This window comes from Scyliorhinus torazame, chromosome 2 (assembly GCF_047496885.1).
Source record: "Scyliorhinus torazame isolate Kashiwa2021f chromosome 2, sScyTor2.1, whole genome shotgun sequence".
Lineage (NCBI taxonomy): Eukaryota > Metazoa > Chordata > Chondrichthyes > Carcharhiniformes > Scyliorhinidae > Scyliorhinus > Scyliorhinus torazame.
In genome coordinates this window covers 232,308,631-232,327,692 of record NC_092708.1, presented here as the reverse complement: position 1 = coordinate 232,327,692, position 19,062 = coordinate 232,308,631, and the positions used below count along the sequence as shown (strand labels likewise).

At 48.8% G+C, this 19,062-nt stretch overlaps 1 protein-coding gene across 1 annotated transcript in view; it reads right to left on the bottom strand.

Moving 5' to 3' along the window:
- Positions 1–19,062, bottom strand: part of ryr3 (ryanodine receptor 3) — a 593,334-nt gene that overhangs the window by 194,076 nt on the left and 380,196 nt on the right. Inside the window, 3 exon segments of the mRNA XM_072484927.1 lie at positions 3,916–4,037; positions 9,646–9,713; positions 17,535–17,650. Of these exon segments, the coding sequence (XP_072341028.1) occupies positions 3,916–4,037; positions 9,646–9,713; positions 17,535–17,650 (306 nt within the window).

The following is a 19,062-nucleotide window of genomic DNA, read 5'->3' as shown; positions in this document are numbered from 1 at the left end:
CAGGTCCAGGTACCTTTTCAATGAGTTAAACATTTCAGCCTCAATCACCGACTAAGGCAAATGAAGAGGTAAGAGTGCAGCTCAGCAATGTGGTGGATGGTTACCAGAAAATAAAAGTGAGGGACAGAACAGGTGACAGTCTTTATGCACCAAGGAATCATTGAAGAATAGAGAAATCTAACAGTAAAACAAATTTAAAAGCTTTATATCTAAATGCTAGAAGCATTCGTAACAAACTTAATGAGCTAACAGCACAAATAGAAACAAAAGGTTATGGGCAGGATTCTCCGCACCCCGACGCCGGAATCGCGTCGGCGATGGGGCGAGGAATCCAGTTTCCCGCATGAAATCAGGACCGACGTCGGTTCGGCGAATTTCCGCCACCCGAAAAGCGGCGTACTGCGCAGAGTATCCACCACCTGATGCCATTGCCAGAGGCCTGCCCCGCTATTGCCCGCCCCCGCCCGACCAAATTCCTGACAGTATATTTCTAATGTGGTCCCAGCCATTCGGGAAACCATGGTCGGGGGCTGGCCGATCGGAGGGCGGGGGGGGGTCTCATATGGGATTGAGCCTTTATTGTGCGGGCGGTCCGGGTCGGGCACGCAGTCAATTGGGAGCACTATTTCCGAGGTCCAAGTCTGCAGTCTGAGTCCGTCATGGAGCACGGCGTGTGCTGGAGGCCGCAGCCGTGCGCATGCGCGGCCTCTGACCCGGAGGTGCGGGGGGACCGTATCTGCAACTGGAGCTGCAAGCTCCATGATGGCTCCCTGCTAACCCCCTGCAGGGCTGTGAATCTGTGGCCTTTTGATGCCAGTTTTTCCAGTGTAAAAGACCACAGTTTTCACTGAAATGGAGAATCCAGCCCTATGACACTGTGAGGTGTATGTTGGCCCCTTGGAAGATGAAACTGGTGAGTTAATAATGGTAAGGATGCCAAATCAATACTTTGCCTCAGTTTTCACAGTGGAGGACACTAGTACCATTCCTATAGGAACGGGCAATTCAGAGGTAATAGAAAGGGTGGAACTTGGAACAATCAGCATCAACAGGGAAACGGTACTCAACAAACTCTTGGGATTGAGGGCAGACAAGTCCCCAGGGCCTGATGGCCTGCATCCTAGTGTGTTAAAGGATCCATTGGTTATGATATTCCAAAATTCCCCGGAACACGGGAAAGGTTCCAGAGGATTGGAAAATTGCTGACATAACGCCCTTATTCAAAAAGGGAGGGAGGCAGAATGTGGGAAATTACAGACCAGTTAGTTTAACATCTGTTGTTGGAAAATTGTTAGAATCAATTATTAGGGATGTAATATCAGGACATTTGGAAAGCCAAAGCGCTATACGTCAGAGGCAGCAAGGTTTTATGAAGGGCAAATCATGTTTGGCTAATTTGCTTGAGCTCTTCGAAGATGTAACAAGCAAAGCGGATAATCGAGATCCTGTAGATGTTGTGTATCTGGACTTCTGGAAGGTGTTTTGATAGGTGCCGTACAGATTGATTCGCAAGGTGAGGTCAAATGGGATTAGGGATAATTTATTAGCTTGGATAGAAGACTGGCTGACGGACATGGGATAGAGCTTCGAGATAAATGGGTCTTTTTCTGGGTGGCAAGGTGTAACTAATGGGGTGCCACAGGGTTCAGTCCTTGCGCCCCAGCTATTTACAATCTATAATAACGACTTGGATACAGGGATAGAAAGATCTATAGCCAAATTTGCAGATGACACAAAAATAGGTGGGACACTAAGTTGCAAAGGAAATAAAAACCTTACAAATGGATATAGATAGGTTAGAAGAGTGGGCCAAAATGTGGCAGATGGAGTTTAAAGAAGATAAGTGTGAAGTCATGCATTTTGTGAAAAAATAGAAGGCAATTTCTTATCTAAATGGGGAGAGACTTCAGGGTGCTCCGATGCAGAGGGATCTGGGTGTCCTCACGCATGAGTCACAGAAAATAAGCATGTAGGTGCAGCAGGTAATAAAGAAAGCAAATGGAATGTTGGCATTTATAGCAAAAGGAATTGAATATATAGGTAAAGTAGTGTTGTTGCAATTATACAAGACATTGGTAAGACCGCACCTGGAGTATTGGTCCCCATATTTGAGGAAAGATGTAGTGGCGTCAAAAGCATTTCAGAGGAGGTTCACTAGATTGATTCCAGAGATGAGGGATTTGTCGTATGAGGAGAGATTGAACAGTTTTAGGCCCATACGCTGTAGAGTTTAGAAGAATGAGGGAAGATCTAATTGAGAGCTGCAGGATGCTAAAAGATGTGGATAAAGTAGACGTGGAGCTGATACTTCCTCTTGTGGGACATTCTAAAATGAGAGGTCATAATCTTAGAATAAGAGGTAGCAAATTTAAAACAGATTTGAGGAAAAACTACGGACTGGATTCTCCGTTTCAGTGGCTAAGTACCGGCTGAAACGGAGAATTCCCGGGCGTTTTACGACGCCAAAATCGGCGCTAAACTCTCACCGATTCTGGGACCGGTGAGGGGCTAGCAGCGGCACCGGATAAAACTCCCAGCTTCCGCTCCAAAAATGGCCAGAGAATGGCCGCGCATACGCACAGCGATGGCCTGCAGTGGTCGCGGCGTACAACATGGCACCAGCCACATGCGGACACGACCTACCAAATATGGCCCCACAGGCCACCCCATGGCCACCCCCCAACAGTCTCCCCAGACTTCGCGGAAGCAGCCCCCCGGCCAATGGCAAGTGGCATGACTCCCGACCGACTGTGGCGGCGCTGGACACAGTCCACTGCCGCCATGCTAGATTACGGACCGCTTGGACCACATGTCAACCGCGCAGTCGGAAACTCGGCTCTTTGGGGACAGTGCATCGGGGGAGGGCCTTCCGATGACGCGCCAATGCCGTTGCAAGGCGTGCGACGCGCAACACGATGATGCCATTTCAGAGGGGGCGGAGACCCCGAAAACCGGCGTCAAACCAGCACCGCCCCCGATTTGGGCGTTGGAACGGATTCTCCGCCTGATTGCCAATTACGATATCAGCGTTGGGCAATGCAGAAACCGCTCTACTTCTCAAAAAGGGTTATGAATCGGTGGAATTAGCTAGCCCAGAATGGGGTGGATGCAGGGACAGTCAGTAAATTTAAGGAAGAGGTAGACAGATTTTTAATTGGTAATGGGTTGAAGGGTTATGGAGAACGGGCAGGACGATGGAGTTGAGACCAGGATGGGATCAGCCATGATCATAGTGAGTGACAGGTTGCCAAATAGGCATATTCATCTTTCGATTTATGTTTGATGATGATGCAGCATATCTGATCTGATGGGATTGATACAATTTGGCATCATTAAGGCCCTATTAAAGCCACTCTGCACTATCCGCTGGACTCCATCCACCATTTCTTTCCACATTACTGGTTTGGCAGCTGTGGCCAATTTTTCTATCACCTTTTAAAAATGTGAGCACCGTAAGAGACTGGCTGGAATTCTCTGGCCATTGGGATTCTCTTTTCCTGCTGGCAGTGCATCCCCGCCCATGGGTTTCCTGGTGGCGCGGGGTGGTTTCCCATTGACAAGCGACAGGGAGAGAGAATCTCGCTGCCAGTGATATGCGCGCTGCCAAAAATACGCAGCTGGGGGACCGGAGAATCCCTCTCGGTCTCTCTCCTTTACACATCAGCAACATCCAACTTCATTAGCTGGGTTGCAGATCCTTCAGGGCTGGAGGACCTCCTTGGGTCATTGAAACTTGGAAACCCATTAGCCATCTTTAAATTGATCAGCGAACACATTTCCTAGCCATTAATTTGTGAGCTCATAAAGAATTACCCCGACATGATGCGGGATCATGAGCCTCTAACATTCTGGTCACGACCCCAGAACTAAAATACAAACCCTACAATAAATGTTTTAAATAAAGAATTTCCCCACCTTGCTATCATTTCCTTTTCCTTGTTGGACGCGTATCCACTGCCGCTGAGACTCTTGGTTGGAGAGGATAAGAAGTACGTACAGTGGTTCTTAAAATATTCGTCAATCAGAGGTAGCAGAATCTGGAAGAGAATTATTTCTTTTGAAGATTAATTTGCTGAGCAATGATTCGATATTGGATGCATTTTGTTCATATTCTATTTTAGCAATTGATGGCTAACTAACCACTTAAATGGAAATATAAAGCAGATAATACAAACAGGCCAAATTCACGGAATTGTTACAGCACAGGAGGTAATTCAACCCATCGTTCTGCATAATCTCTCCAAATGAGCAACTTTTAAAAAATGTTTTAATAAATTTAGTGTACCCATTTTTCCAATTAAGGGGCAATTTAGTGTGGCCAATCCACCTACCCTGCGCATCTTTGGGCTGTAGGGGCGAAACCCACGCAAACACGGGGAGAATGTGCAAACTCCACACGGACCTCGGTACCGTGAGGCTGCAGTGTTACTCACTACGCCACCGTGCTGCCCTCAAATGAGCAACTTACCCAGTGACATATTCTCCCTTTCCCCACAAATAGAAATTTGTCCTAATATGATTAAAATTATACAGTGTTTTCATATCGGGCACTTAGGTCTGGAAAAAGAGTGAAAAAGAATAATGGATTTCCAAGTGAAAAGAATTTCATCGAGTACTATTTTTTAAAAGTAAAATGAAGTCTGGTGTGTAAGTGCTACAGTTGACCCTCCACATGGTGTTTTCTTTAATTATTTCATGGGATGTAGGTGTCCTTCGCAGGCCAGTATTAGTTGCCCATCCCTAATTAACCTTGAACTGAATGATTTGCTCGGACATTTCAGAGGGCATTTAAGAGCCAACCACATTGCTGCGGGTCAGGAGTCACATGTAGGCCAGACCAGGTAAAGATGGCAGATTTCCTTCCCTAAAAGACATTTTTACAACAATGGATGACAGCTTCATGATGATATATCACCATTACAGAGGCTAACATTCACTTCTAAAATTTTTAATTAATTGAATTAAAATTCCTGCTGCTGTGGTGGGATTTGAACCTATGACTACAAAGAACTTACCTGGGCTTTTGGGCTCTTTTACAGGGCCCCCACGGCATTTGTTTGACATTTCCCGGTGTGGGATGAAGACTGCAGCATTTCCCTGACGGTGTCCCCCAGGAATGTTGTGTCTTTTGGCTGCCAGACCCGGCAGATACAGTGAAGGATTTGGCTTGATCTGCAGCAATAGACAGAGGCCTCTTCCAGCATGCAGGCGGGGGAAGGGCATGCTTAAAGCTGCAATCTCTCTTGGCTCTATCAAAGGTGAATTCTAGCAGCAGAGGGAACAACTGTGAAAGGATCTACCAAGGCCATTGAAGAGGCGGGGACGAGGCTTCTGGTGGCGGCCATGGAGGAGTAGGTCGCGCATTCGGCAGCTCCCGTCTGGAACCGACTCTCAGACCTTTTTCAGGAGTTTCCATAGACTTTTTGGGGCAGACTGGTGAAGCAAACACTGCCAACTTCTATGAAACGGACCAGAAGTGTAACGGCCAAAGGAGCGGCACAGGAGCAACGGGAGAAGCGAGGGAAAGAAAACAAAATGGCGGCGGCCAGGGACAAAGGGGAGCTGCAGGAGTTCATCAAGCGCTGCTTCGAGCAGCAGCGCAAGGAGATGCGCAAAGAGATGTTGGCGCCTATGCTTTCGGCAATTGAAGGACTTGGGATCACGCAGAAGGCCCACAAAGCTAAGATCCAGGAGGTACAGAAAAGAGTCAGTCAGAACGAGGATGAGCTCGTGGGCCTGGCGGTGAGAGTGGAGCAGAACGAGGCGCTACACAAGAGGTGGGCGGGAAGACTCGAAGACCTGGAGAACAGGTCGAGGAGAAAAAATCTGCGAATCCTGGGTCTCCCTGAGGGAATGGAGGGGGCTGATGCCGGAAATACGCAAGCACGATGCTCGAGACGATGATGGGCACGAAGGCCCCTTCGAGGCTGCTGGAGTTGGACGGAGCACATCGGGTGCTGGCGAAGAAGCCCCAGGCAAATGAGCCGCCAAGGGCGATGGTGGTGAGGTTCCACCGGTTCACGGACAGAGAGTGGGTCCTGAGATGGGCCAAGAAGGAGCGGAGCAGTAAGTGGGACAATGCAGAGATCCGAATATACCCGGACTGGAGCACGGAGGTTGCAAAGCGGAGAGCGGGTTTCAACCGGGCCAAAGCGGCGTTGTACCGGAAAGAAGTGAAATTCGAAATGCTGCAGCCAGCGCAACTGTGGGTCACATACAAGGGCCAACACTATTACTTTGAAACGCCTGAGGAGGCGTGGACCTTTGTACAAGCCGGAAAGTTGGACTCTGAGGGTTTGTGAGGGTGGGGGGCATGTTTTGGGGTTTGATGTGTGATGGTTGTTGTATTTCGGGGGTCAATTACGCGCAGGAAATGTTACATGGGCTGGGGGAGAGAGACAAGGCCGCGACCGGAGCTGCGCCAGAGGGGGCGGAGCGGGCTTTGGAAAGCACGGGGTTTTTTCCCGCGCGCGGGAAGAAAGGCGGGAAGGGGAACGAAGGAATGCATATGGATTGGGAGACTCCCACGTGGGGAGGTCAATGGGACGGCGGGGGAAGCCGGGGTCAGCAGGCGTCAGCTGACTTACGGGAGTGACATGGGTGGAGCAAAAAAGCTAGACAGGGGTCTAGCGGGGGGAGGGGAGGGGGGGAAGGGTTGCTGCTGCACTGGTCGAAAGGGAATGGGACACAGAAGAGGTGGTCGGGACGGGGGTCCCCCTTCTGGGGGACTGGAGGGTGAGGGAGGCGTGGACACGGGACTGGCCCAGAAAAGGAGATGGCTAGTCGGCGGGGGGGGGGGGGGCGGTGAGAGCTCCTCCAATCCGGCTGATAACGTGGAATGTGAGGGGCCTGAATGGGCCGGTGAAGAGGGCTCGAGTGTTCGCGCACTTAAAGGGACTGAAGGCGGACGTGGCCATGCTCCAAGAGACACATCTGAAGGTGGCGGACCAGGTCAGGTTCAGAAAGGGATGGGTAGGACAGGTATTCCACTCGGGACTGGACGCGAAGAATAGAGGGGTGGCAATATTGGTGGGAAAGCAGGTGTCATTTGAGGCCAAGACTATTGTAGCGGACGATGGAGGGTGATACGTAATGGTGAGCGGTAGGCTGCAAGGGACGTGGGTGGTGTTGGTAAACGTATGCGCCCCGAACTGGGATGATGCAGGATTCATGAAGCGCATGTTGGGGCGCATTCCGGACCTGGAGATAGGAGGCCTGATAATGGGAGGGGACTTCAGTACAGTGTTGGATCCAGCACTGGACCGCTCCAAATCAAGGACTGGAAAGAGGCCGGCGGCAGCCAAGGTACTTAGGGGGTTTATGGATCAGATGGGGGGGAGTGGACCCATGGCGGTTTGCAAGGCCGCAGGCCAGGGAATTTTCTTTCTTCTCCCATGTACACAAAGCCTACTCCCGGATAGATGTCTTTGTTCTGGGTAGGGCGCTCATCCCGAGGGTGGAGGGGACGGAGTATTCGGCTATAGCCGTTTCGGACCATGTCCCGCACTGGGTGGAACTGGAGCTGGGAGAGGAGAGGGACCAACGCCCGTTGTGGCGGCTGGATGTGGGACTGCTGGCGGACGAGGTGGTGTGTGGGAAGGTGAGGGGGTGTATCGAAAGGTACTTGGAGGCCAACGACAATGGGGAAGTGCGGGTGGGGGTGGTATGGGAGGCGTTGAAGGCGGTGATCAGGGGAGAGCTAATTTCCATTAGGGCTCATAGGGAGAAGACAGAGGGTATGGAAAGGGAGAGGTTAGTGGGGGAGATTTTGAGAGCGGACAGGAGATACGCAGAGGCCCCGGAGGAAAGATTACTTGGGGCAAGACGACGGCTCCAGACGGAGTTTGACCTGTTGACCACAGGGAAGGCGGAGGCACAGTGGAGGAAAGCGCAGGGGGCGACCTACGAGTATGGCTAGTCGGATGCTGGCACACCAGCTCCGTAAGAGGATGGCAGCGAGGGAAATAAGGGGAGTCAAAGATAGAAGGGGAGCCACAGTTCGGAGATAAAAAAGAAAATAATTTAAAAAAAGAAAAGAAAAAAAAAAAGATGTGCAGGTTAGTGTCAAAAAGGCTAGGTTGGGTTAGGGGATAGGGTGGAGGCGTGGGCTTAAGTAGGGTGTTCTTTCCAAGAGCCGGTGCAGACTCGACAGGCCGATTGGCCTTCTTCTGCACTGCAAATTCTATGATTCGTGCTTAGAAAAGGTCTTTTGTGTGTGTGGCTTTATTACAGTCAGATGCGTGGCCTCCTGCTGCAGCTGGTGAAATGGCAGGGCACTGGAGGTCATGCATATTTATACAGTTCTCCGTGGGCAGAGCCAGCCGCCAGGAGCTACCGGCGAACCTGTAGTGCAGGTCCTACCTTACATCTCCTATTACAGTGGTTCACCACAGTGTGCAGGGAAGTTGATTTCAGTTCCAACTGGATTCTATTATGATAGAGAGGGAGCTACAGCGTGAAGAGTACAAATAGCTGCTTGGCAAACTAAAAGCCTTTGAAGGGAAATAAACTGACCTTTGTTATTTAGTTTTAACTGTAAGTCAGTTAGTGCTGATAGACCGCAGGAGAGGGAAAACCTCCCACAGCCCTACAAACAACAGTTGTGGACAGGGAGACAGTGAGAAGGCAGCTCTCCTAGCTCTGCTCAAAGCAGCAAAATGGAAGAAAGAAAGCTACAGAGGAACTAAAGGATGGTTGGTTCTAGAAACCTGGAAATAGAACAGGATAAAGTTCACGGGTAGCACAGACAAAGCTGAGAAGGGATCGGGTGGTGAGACGCTAAGTTTCTAAAGGTCTCTAAATTAATACTAAAGGTTTCAAAAGCAACCCTAAAGTTTGGAATGTCTTACTGCAGCCTGCAAAACAAATTTTAAAGTAATTGGGAAGACAGCATTGGCTGGATATCAGAGTTTGTATTCACAGTGGACGTTAGTCGAGACCAAGAAATCCTTAAAAAGGTGTTGGTGTAAAACCTGGAGTGGAACAAAAGCTCTGTTCAAAAGACTCCTTTGGAAAATGAGGAGCGGATTTAGGAATGGAAAGCATCATTATGAGAACAAGTTTTAAAGCGTATTTTTGGAGTGGAGTTTGGAAACTTTCATATGACAATCATCTGGGTGGGTTCCGAGGAAGCATTCCACAGACACTAGTTGGTTTTAAAGCAGATTATGTCTTTGACCACAGCCAATTGGGTGTGCTTAAAATGGGATTCTGTGTGTTAACAAGGCCATTGTAGCTTCAAATGTACTTTGTCATCTGTATTAATCTTAAAATCTGTGTATTTGTTAAGATGGCGGTGGGGGTGGAAGTAAAGAAGAATTGTATTATAATCCATGGTTAATAAATGTTTTTTTTCTTGTTAAAACTAATTAGCGGCCCAGTGACTCTGTTCCTCCATGTTTGATTAAAAAAAAGTAAAAGTTACGGTCTTTTGATCCAGGGTTCCATTCTGGGATCTTCCCGTCTAGTTATCCCATCAACTGGGATTGTATCAACTAGCCCCGTGATGTTACCATCAATCCACCATCTCCCCCCCATTATTTGATTATATAAGTCAGTTATTTGATTTTGACAACACTGAAAGTAGACCACGGCCATCTAGAAAAAAATAAACTTCCTTTAGTAATGTTCTGGAATGTCACGTACCTTGGCAAAAAACTTTATCTCCTGCTCATGAGGAGATTTATCTGCTTTACCACTACTAACAATAGCCTCTGTCAACACAAAGACAAATGAGTCGGTCACAACAAAATATTAAGCAGCAATGACACAGCCATAAAATAAAGAGTGGGTCAGATTCAGGTAACTTTTGAAATGGAGTCACACGAAAATAAATTTCACCCATCAGCTCAAAAGCTTAGCTTCCGTTGCACAACATATGTAGGAACGTTAAAGTACTCAAGGTCTCTGCAGACAGGTATTGTAAACAATAGTCCCTGAAAGATATTCCCCAGGTGGCAAGTTTCTGAAGTCAAACCGAGGCCAGCTACTTCCTCAAAGAGAAATGAAAATGAAATCATAGATTATCATAGATTATCTTAGAATTTACAGTGCAGAAATGAAATGAAAAATGAAATGAAAATTGCTTATTGTCACAAGTAGGCTTCAAATGAAGTTACTGTGAAAAGCCCCTAGTCGCTACATTCCGGCGCCTGTTCGGGAAGGCTGGTACGGGGATTGAACCGTGCTGCTGGCCTGCCTTGGTCTGCTTTCAAAGCCAGCAATTTAGCCATGTGCTAAACCAGCCCCTAAACCAGAAGGAGATATGGGATGTAGAGTTTGCCTGGTCCATCTCCTTCTAATTAGATATGCAGCAAAACTACCAGGGCCCTGATTTGCCAGCATTCGCTCGCAACCAGGTGTATTCAACTGTCCCATGTTAAAAAAAAGCTACAACATCAAATTCCTTTCAACAGGGAGTGAAAGAGAGCCGTTTGTCCTCAGTAATTGACAATCTACTAATTAAATTGTATTCTCAGATTACAGTCAAGCATTTTATAATTTCATTGAAGAATCATTAATCATAGAGAATAATTCTGTACACCCTCCTCGTTCTTGATGTTTCAAGAAGAATTATGTGCCTATTTGGAGAAGAAAAGATGGGGAAAATTCTATTTCAAACAAAAAATTTGCAAAACAAACGCTCAGTGGCTTAAACAGAAAGCATTTCATACCACGTTAAAGGTGCAATATCAATAAATTAATGATCTACTTACTAAGTTCAGTTCAATTTTATATTTTTAGTGTTTCAAACCAATCACTGGCATTGGTATGCACACATACATTTGGAGATAGGTCTCTCAGTTTCCCAGTAAAAACTGAGGGGACAACTTAAATCTTACCCTGTCACTGGAGGACAACAATTCAAATCCCCCCAGTTTACTTCAATCAAGTGCTGACCATTCTCATTTTAACTTGCAGACAGCACACTCCCCCAAGGTCGATGGAGTTCATTTTTTGATTAAACCAATGCACAACAGACCTTGAGGATGTTCTGAAACTAGTTTTTTTTAAAATAAATATTTTATTGAAAATTTTTGGTCAACCAACACAGTACATTGTGCATCCTTTACACAATATTATAACAACACAAATAACAATGACCTATTTTATAAACAAAAAAATGAATAAATAATAAATAACAAAAATGAAAACTAACCCTAATTAGCAACTGCCTTATCACAAGTAACACTCTCCAAAAATATAATTTAACAGTCCAATATATAATTATCTGTCGCAACGACCTATACATATTATACAGTATATATTGAGAACCCTGAGAGTCCTTCTGGTTCCTCCTCCTCCCCCGATCCTGGGCTGCTGCTGCTGCCTTCTTTTTTCCATTCCATCTATCTTTCTGCGAGGTATTCGACGAACGGTTGCCACCGCCTGGTGAACCCTTGAGCCGACCCCCTTAGAACAAACTTAATCCGCTCTAGCTTTATAAACCCTGCCATGTCATTTATCCAGGTCTCCACCCCCGGGGGCCTGGCTTCTTTCCACATTAACAATATCCTGCGCCGGGCTACTAGGGATGCAAAGGCCAAAACATCGGCCTCTCTCGCCTCCTGCACTCCCGGCTCTTGTGCAACCCCAAATATAGCCAACCCCCAGCTTGGTTCGACCCGGACCCCCACTACTTTTGAATGCACCTTTGTCACCCCCATCCAAAACCCCTGTAGTGCTGGGCATGACCAAAACATATGGGTGTGATTCGCTGGGCTTCTCAAGCACCTCGCACACCTATCCTCCACCCCAAAAATTTACTGAGCCGTGCTCCAGTCATATGCGCCCTGTGTGATACCTTAAACTGAATCAGGCTTAGCCTGGCACACGAGGACGACGAGTTTACCCTGCTTAGGGCATCTGCCCACAGCCCCTCCTCGATCTCCTCCCCCAGCTCTTCTTCCCATTTCCCTTTTAGTTCATCTACCATAGTCTCCCCTTCGTCCCTCATTTCCCTATATATATCTGACACCTTAGCATCCCCCACCCATGTCTTTGAGATCACTCTGTCCTGCACCTCTTGTGTCGGGAGCTGCGGGAATTCCCTCACCTGTTGCCTCGCAAAAGCCCTCAGTTGCATATACCTGAATGCATTCCCTTGGGGCAACCCATATTTCTCGGTCAGCGCTCCCAGACTCGCGAACTTCCCATCCACAAACAGATCTTTCAGTTGCGTTATTCCTGCTCTTTGCCACATTCCATATCCCCCATCCATTCCCCCCGGGGCAAACCTATGGTTGTTTCTTATCGGGGACCCCCCCAAGGCTCCAGTGTTTCCCCTATGCCGTCTCCACTGTCCCCAAATCTTCAGTGTAGCCACCACCACCGGGCTTGTGGTGTAGTTCCTCGGTGAGAACGGCAATGGGGCTGTCACCATAGCCTGTAGGCTAGTCCCCCTACAGGATGCCCTCTCTAATCTCTTCCACGCTGCTCCCACCTCCTCTCCCATCCACTTACTCACCATTGAAATATTAGCGGCCCAATAATACTCACTTAGGCTCGGTAGTGCCAGCCCCCCCTATCCCTGCTACGCTGTAAGAATCCCTTCCTCACTCTCGGGGTCTTCCCGGCCCACACAAAACCCATGATGCTCTTTTCAATCCTTTCAAAAAAAGCCTTCGTGATCACCACCGGGAGGCACTGAAACACAAAGAGGAATCTCGGGAGGACCACCATCTTAACCGCCTGCACCCTCCCTGCCAGTGACAGGGATACCATATCCCATCTCTTAAAATCCTCCTCCATTTGTTCCACCAACCGCGTTAAATTTAACCTATGCAATGTGCCCCAATTCTTGGCTATCTGGATCCCCAGGTAACAAAAGTCCCCTGTTACCTTCCTCAACGGTAGGTCCTCTATTTCTCTACTCTGCTCCCCTGGATGCACCACAAACAACTCACTTTTCCCCATGTTCAATTTATACCCTGAAAAATCCCCAAACTCCCCAAGTATCCGCATTATTTCTGGCATCCCCTCCGCTGGGTCGGCCACGTATAGTAGCAAATCGTCTGCATACAAAGATACCCGGTGTTCTTCTCCTCCTCTAAGTACTCCCCTCCACTTCTTGGAACCCCTCAACGCTATCGCCAGGGGCTCAATCGCCAGTGCAAACAATTATGGGGACAGAGGGCATCCCTGCCTTGTCCCTCTATGGAGCCGAAAATATGCAGATCCCCGTCCGTTCGTGACCACGCTCGCCATCGGGGCCCTATACAACAGCTCACCCATCTAACATACCCCTCTCCAAAACCAAATCTCCTCAACACCTCCCACAAATAATCCCACTCCACTCTATCAAATGCTTTCTCGGCATCCATCGCCACTACTATCTCCGTTTCCCCCTCTGGTGGGGCCATCATCATTACCCCTAACAGCCTCCGTATATTCGTGTTCAGCTGTCTCCCCTTCACAAACCCAGTTTGGTCCTCGTGGACCACCCCCGGGACACATTCCTCTATTCTCATTGCCATTACCTTGGCCAGGATCTTGGCATCTACATTTAGGAGGGAAATAGGTCTATAGGACCCGCATTGTAGCGGGTCCTTTTCCTTCTTTAAGAGAAGCGATATCGTTGCTTCAGACATAGTCGGGGGCAGTTGTCCCCTTTTCTTTGCCTCATTAAAGGTCCTCGTCAATACCGGGGCGAGCAAGTCCACATATTTTCTATAGAATTCGACTGGGAACCCATCTGGTCCCGGGGCCTTTCCCGCCTGCATGCTCCTAATTCCTTTCACCACTTCTTCTACCTCGATCTGTGCTCCCAGTCCCACCCTTTCCTGCTCTTCCACCTTGGGAAATTCCAGCCGATCCAAGAAGCCCATCATTCTCTCCCTCCCATCCGGGGGTTGAGCTTCATATAACTTTTTATAAAATGTCTTGAACACTCCATTCACTCTCTCCGCTCCCCGCTCCATCTCTCCTTCCTCATCCCTCACTCCCTCTATTTCCCTCGCTGCTCCCCTTTTCCTCAATTGGTGTGCCAGCAACCTGCTCGCCTTCTCCCCATATTCGTACTGTACACCCTGTGCCTTCCTCCATTGTGCCTCTGCAGTGCCCGTAGTCAGCAAGTCAAATTCTACATGTAGCCTTTGCCTTTCCCTGTACAGTCCCTCCTCCGGTGCTTCCGCATATTGTCTGTCCACCCTCAAAAGTTCTTGCAGCAACCGCTCCCGTTCCTTACTCTCCTGCTTCCCTTTATGTGCCCTTATTGATATCAGCTCCCCTCTAACCACCGCCTTCAACGCCTCCCAGACCACTCCCACCTGGACCTCCCCATTATCATTGAGTTCCAAGTACTTTTCAATGCACCCCCTCACCCTTAGACACACCCCCTCATCTGCCATTAGTCCCATGTCCATTCTCCAGGGTGGGCGCCCTCCTGTTTCCTCCCCTATCTCCAAGTCTACCCAGTGTGGAGCGTGATCCGAAATGGCTATAGCCGTATACTCCGTTCCCCTCACCTTCGGGATCAACGCCCTTCCCAGCACAAAAAAGTCTATTCGCGAGTAGACTTTATGGACATAGGAGAAAAACGAGAACTCCTTACTCCTAGGTCTGCTAAATCTCCACGGGTCTACACCTCCAATCTGCTCCATAAAATCTTTAAGTACCTTGGCTGCTGCCGGCCTCCTTCCAGTCCTGGACTTCGACCTATCCAGCCCTGGTTCCAACACCGTATTAAAATCACCCCCCATTATCAGCTTTCCCATCTCTAGGTCCGGAATGCGTCCTAGCATCCGCCTCATAAAATTGGCATCATCCCAGTTCGGGGCATATACGTTTACCAAAACCACCGTCTCCCCCTGCAGTTTGCCACTCACCATCACGTATCTGCCCCCGTTATCCGCCACTATAGTCTTTGCCTCGAACATTACCCGCTTCCCCACTAATAAAGCCACCCCCCTGTTTTTCGCATCTAGCCCCGAATGGAACACCTGCCCCACCCATCCTTTGCGTAGCCTAACCTGGTCTATCAGTTTCAGGTGCGTTTCCTGTAACATAACCACATCTGCCTTAAGTTTCTTAAGGTGTGCGAGTACCCGTGCCCTCTTTAACGGCCCGTTCAGCCCTCTCACGTTCCACGTGATCAGCCGGGTTGGGGGGCTTCCTACCCCCTCCCCCCCCCCCCCTTGTCGATTAGCCATCCCCTTTTTCCAGCTCCTCACCCGGTTCCCACGCAGCTGTATCTCCCCCAGGCGGTGCCCCCCCCGCCCATCCCCTCCCATACCAGCTCCCCCCTCTCCCCAGCAGCAGCAACCCAGTAATTCCCCCCTCCCACCGCCCCCCCCGCTAGATCCCCCGCTAGCGTAATTACTCCCCCCATGTTGCTCCCAGAAGTCAGCAAACTCTGGCCGACCTCGGCTTCCCCCCGTGACCGCGGCTCGCAACGTGCGACGCCCCCTTCTTCCTGCTTCTCTATTCCCGCCATAATTATCATAGCGCGGAACCAAGCCCGCGCTTCTCCCTTGGCCCCGCCCCCAATGGCCACGCCCCATCTCCTCCACCTCCCCTCCTCCCCCCATCACCACCTGTGGAAGAGAGAAAAGTTACCACATCGCAGGATTAGTACATAAAACTCCTCTTTCCCCCCTTTTTAACCCCCCTCTTTGCCCCCCACATTCACCCCACCACTTTGTTCAAACGTTCTTTTTAATAACCCGCTCATTCCAGTTTTTCTTCCACAATAAAAGTCCACGCTTCATCCGCCGTCTCAAAGTAGTGGTGCCTCCCTCGATATGTGACCCACAGTCTTGCCGGTTGCAGCATTCCAAATTTTATCTTCTTTTTATGAAGCACCGCCTTGGCCCGATTAAAGCTCGCCCTCCTTCTCGCCACCTCCGCACTCCAGTCTTGATAAACGCGGATCACCGCGTTCTCCCATTTACTGCTCCGAGTTTTCTTTGCCCATCTAAGGACCATTTCTCTATCTTTAAAACGGAGGAATCACACCACTATGGCTCTGGGAATTTCTCCTGCTCTCGGCCCTCGCGCCATCACTCGGTATGCTCCCTCCACCTCCAACGGACCCGCCAGGGCCTCCGCTCCCATTAACGAGTGCAGCATCGTGCTCACATATGCCCCGACGTCCGCTCCCTCCACACCTTCAGGAAGACCAAGAATCCTCAGGTTGTTCCTCCTTGCGTTGTTCTCCAGTGCCTCTAACCTTTCCACACATCGTTTCTGATGTGCCTCATGCGTCTCCGTCTTCACCACCAGGCCCTGTATGTCGTCCTCATTCTCGGCTGCCTTTGCCTTCACGACCCGAAGCTCCCGCTCCTGGGTCTTTTGTTCCTCCTTTAGCCCTTCGATCGCCTGTAGTATCGGGGCCAACAGCTCTTTCTTCATTTCCTTTTTGAGCTCTTCCACGCAGCATTTCAAGAACTCTTTTTGTTCAGGGCCCCATGTTAAACTGCCACCTTCCGACGCCATCTTGGTTTTTGCTTGCCTTCCTTGCCGCTGTTCTAAAGGATCCACTGTAATCCGGCCACTTTCTCCTCCTTTTTTCATCCGTATCCAGGGGGGATTCCCTTCTGGTTTACCGCACAGTGTTTTTAGCCGTCAAAATTGCCGTTGGGGCTCCTATCAAGAGCCCAAAAGTCCGTTTCACCGGGAGCTGCCGAAACGTGCAACTCAGCTGGTCATCACCGCACCCGGAAGTCTCCTGAAACTAGTTTTAACAGAATGACCTGAGCAAGAGCCATAAAACTCACCCTAACAGGAGAAGACAACAGGGCATTGGATCGGGGCAAAGCTTTTTACTCTCAATGTGTGGCCAAAAGAAACAGTCCTTTGGGATGTCCCACAAAGAAAGTTTAACAGGCAGCAAGCAGTTGTCTAGCCGTGTTTAAATATGGACCGGCTGTTATGATTGTCCGCATTTTATCTGCCAGAGCAGATGGAAAATGGTATATAGTTTTTTGCCTGCAACCGGCTGGTGTAATGTGTTTCATACAGAATATTGAATTAGAAATCATAGATTATCATAGAATTTACAGTGCCGAAGGAGGCGATTCAGCCCGTCGAGTCTGCACCGGCTCTTGGAAAGAGCACCCTAACCAAGGTCAACACCTGCACCCTATCCCCATAACCCAGTAACCCCACCTAACACTAAGGGCAATTTTGGACACTAAGGCCAATTTATCATGGCCAATCTACCTAACCTGCACATCTTTGGACTGTGGGAGGAAACCGGAGCACCTAGAGGAAACCCACGCACACACGGGGAGGACGTGCAGACTCTGCACAGACAGTGACCCAGCGGGAAATCGAACCTGGGACCCTGGAGCTGTGAAGCAATTGTGCTATCCACAATGCTACCGTGCTGCCCAAGTTGAGGGCATCAGATTTGTATGGCAATTTGCATGTTGAGTTATATAGAACATTTTTAATAGTGAATCCGTGCTATCTACAAGACGAATATTTCTGTTACAGCCAAAATGCATTAGTATTTTGTGATTTCATATACAGTTTTAAGCATTAAGAAGTGGTTTTGGTTGAGAATTAGTGGTATAAATATTGTTGTCACTTACCTAAATGTGCAATAAACTCCTGAGCTGAGTCGACACAGTGTAGAACCTTTACTAAGAATTTGTAAGCAAATCGCTTCTCAAAAGAAGAGGAGTCTAATTCCATATCCTTCAGGCCTCTGTAAACACAATATCAGGTCAAACTGTTGGGCTATGCAACTCCTAACCCTAGTATTCTCAATAATGTTTAATCATTGGTGAAAGCTGAAAATACTCAGGAAACATCACTAGAGAGAGAAATAGACTGGGCTGAATTTTGCCAGAGATGGAGGTGGGTTCAGAGGCGGAGGGTGTAGAGAAATTCTGATTGGCGAGTGTCAGGACAGCTCCCGGATGCTGTACCAGTTCCAAGTAGGTTTTACAGGAGCAGGCTGACATTCGAATCGGCAGCCCACTCCAGAGGCAGATGGGCAATTCAGCCAAATTTTAGGTCAAGAATAATTTTTCCCCTAATGCTGTAACTTTCCCAGAGCAGCATGAGAATTTCTGCAGGGACTATTCTAGCTGGGCTGAATTAACTGGGAGCAGCAGAAATGCTATACAGCACATGGGAGTTCAGGAATAGCTTCAGGCATTCTTTAAGACGGATCCACACTCCACTTCGTCATCAACTAGCATTGTACAGGGAGGCCTTTGTGAGTGTCTCCATTTTGTGGTAACTCCTAGGTCTCCCCCTTCTCCACCAGTGCTCAGCTCTCCCCAGGGGGCTGAATATTGCCTAAAGCTTTCCTATTGGGCTCTTTGTTCCTTTTCATCCTCAATTGAATGGTGGAAGCTAAGACAGCCAGTTAGGTAGTGCCTCATGTAAGGTTATTCCGGTGGGTAGTGTTGCTCTGTTTCTCTGGTTATAAATATGGCGATCAATGTGGTCGCTTTCCTTAATCCTATTATGTTTGCTTTAGAGTCGCTAGGTATCTCTCGATATCGCCACAAGGTTCAAACCCGAATACTGATCAAAGAGCCAGTTAGTTAGTTCAAAGTCAATACTATTTATTTACACACAGTAATATCTACTCATGCACAAAGTACTACAAACTAAACTATCTCTTACGCTAACGCCTATACTTAGCTTTGGGTGCCCTCTCTGTCAGAGGAACAATGGCTGTTGTTCGGATCTGAGGTTGTTGGGTTTGAAGAGGTACAGGAGAACAGCTAAGGTCGTCTGTCTGGTAGCGAGTGTTGACCTTGGACTTACTTGCTTCTGGTGCAGCTGGTGGACAGGTCTCTCTGCTTTGAGAGCCAAGTCCGAGAGAGTGATTCTCTCTCGGGGGTTTCTTCTTATACCCGGAGGGGCTTCGCGCTTTTGGGCGGGCCTTGAACTTGGCCCCAATTAATTGGGCCGTATCTTGATCACTGGTAGCGATCTTGACCAATAAAGAGGTGGGTGCCCTGATGGCGGGGCGTGTTCTAGGTGGCCATTGGCCTGGCTTTGTTTACGCTTTCAGTTTGGGGAACTGGCGCCGGATTATCTGGAGCTGTATCGGTTGCTTGAGTGTCTTTCCTTTGTTCCCGGAGATGGGCCATCAATATG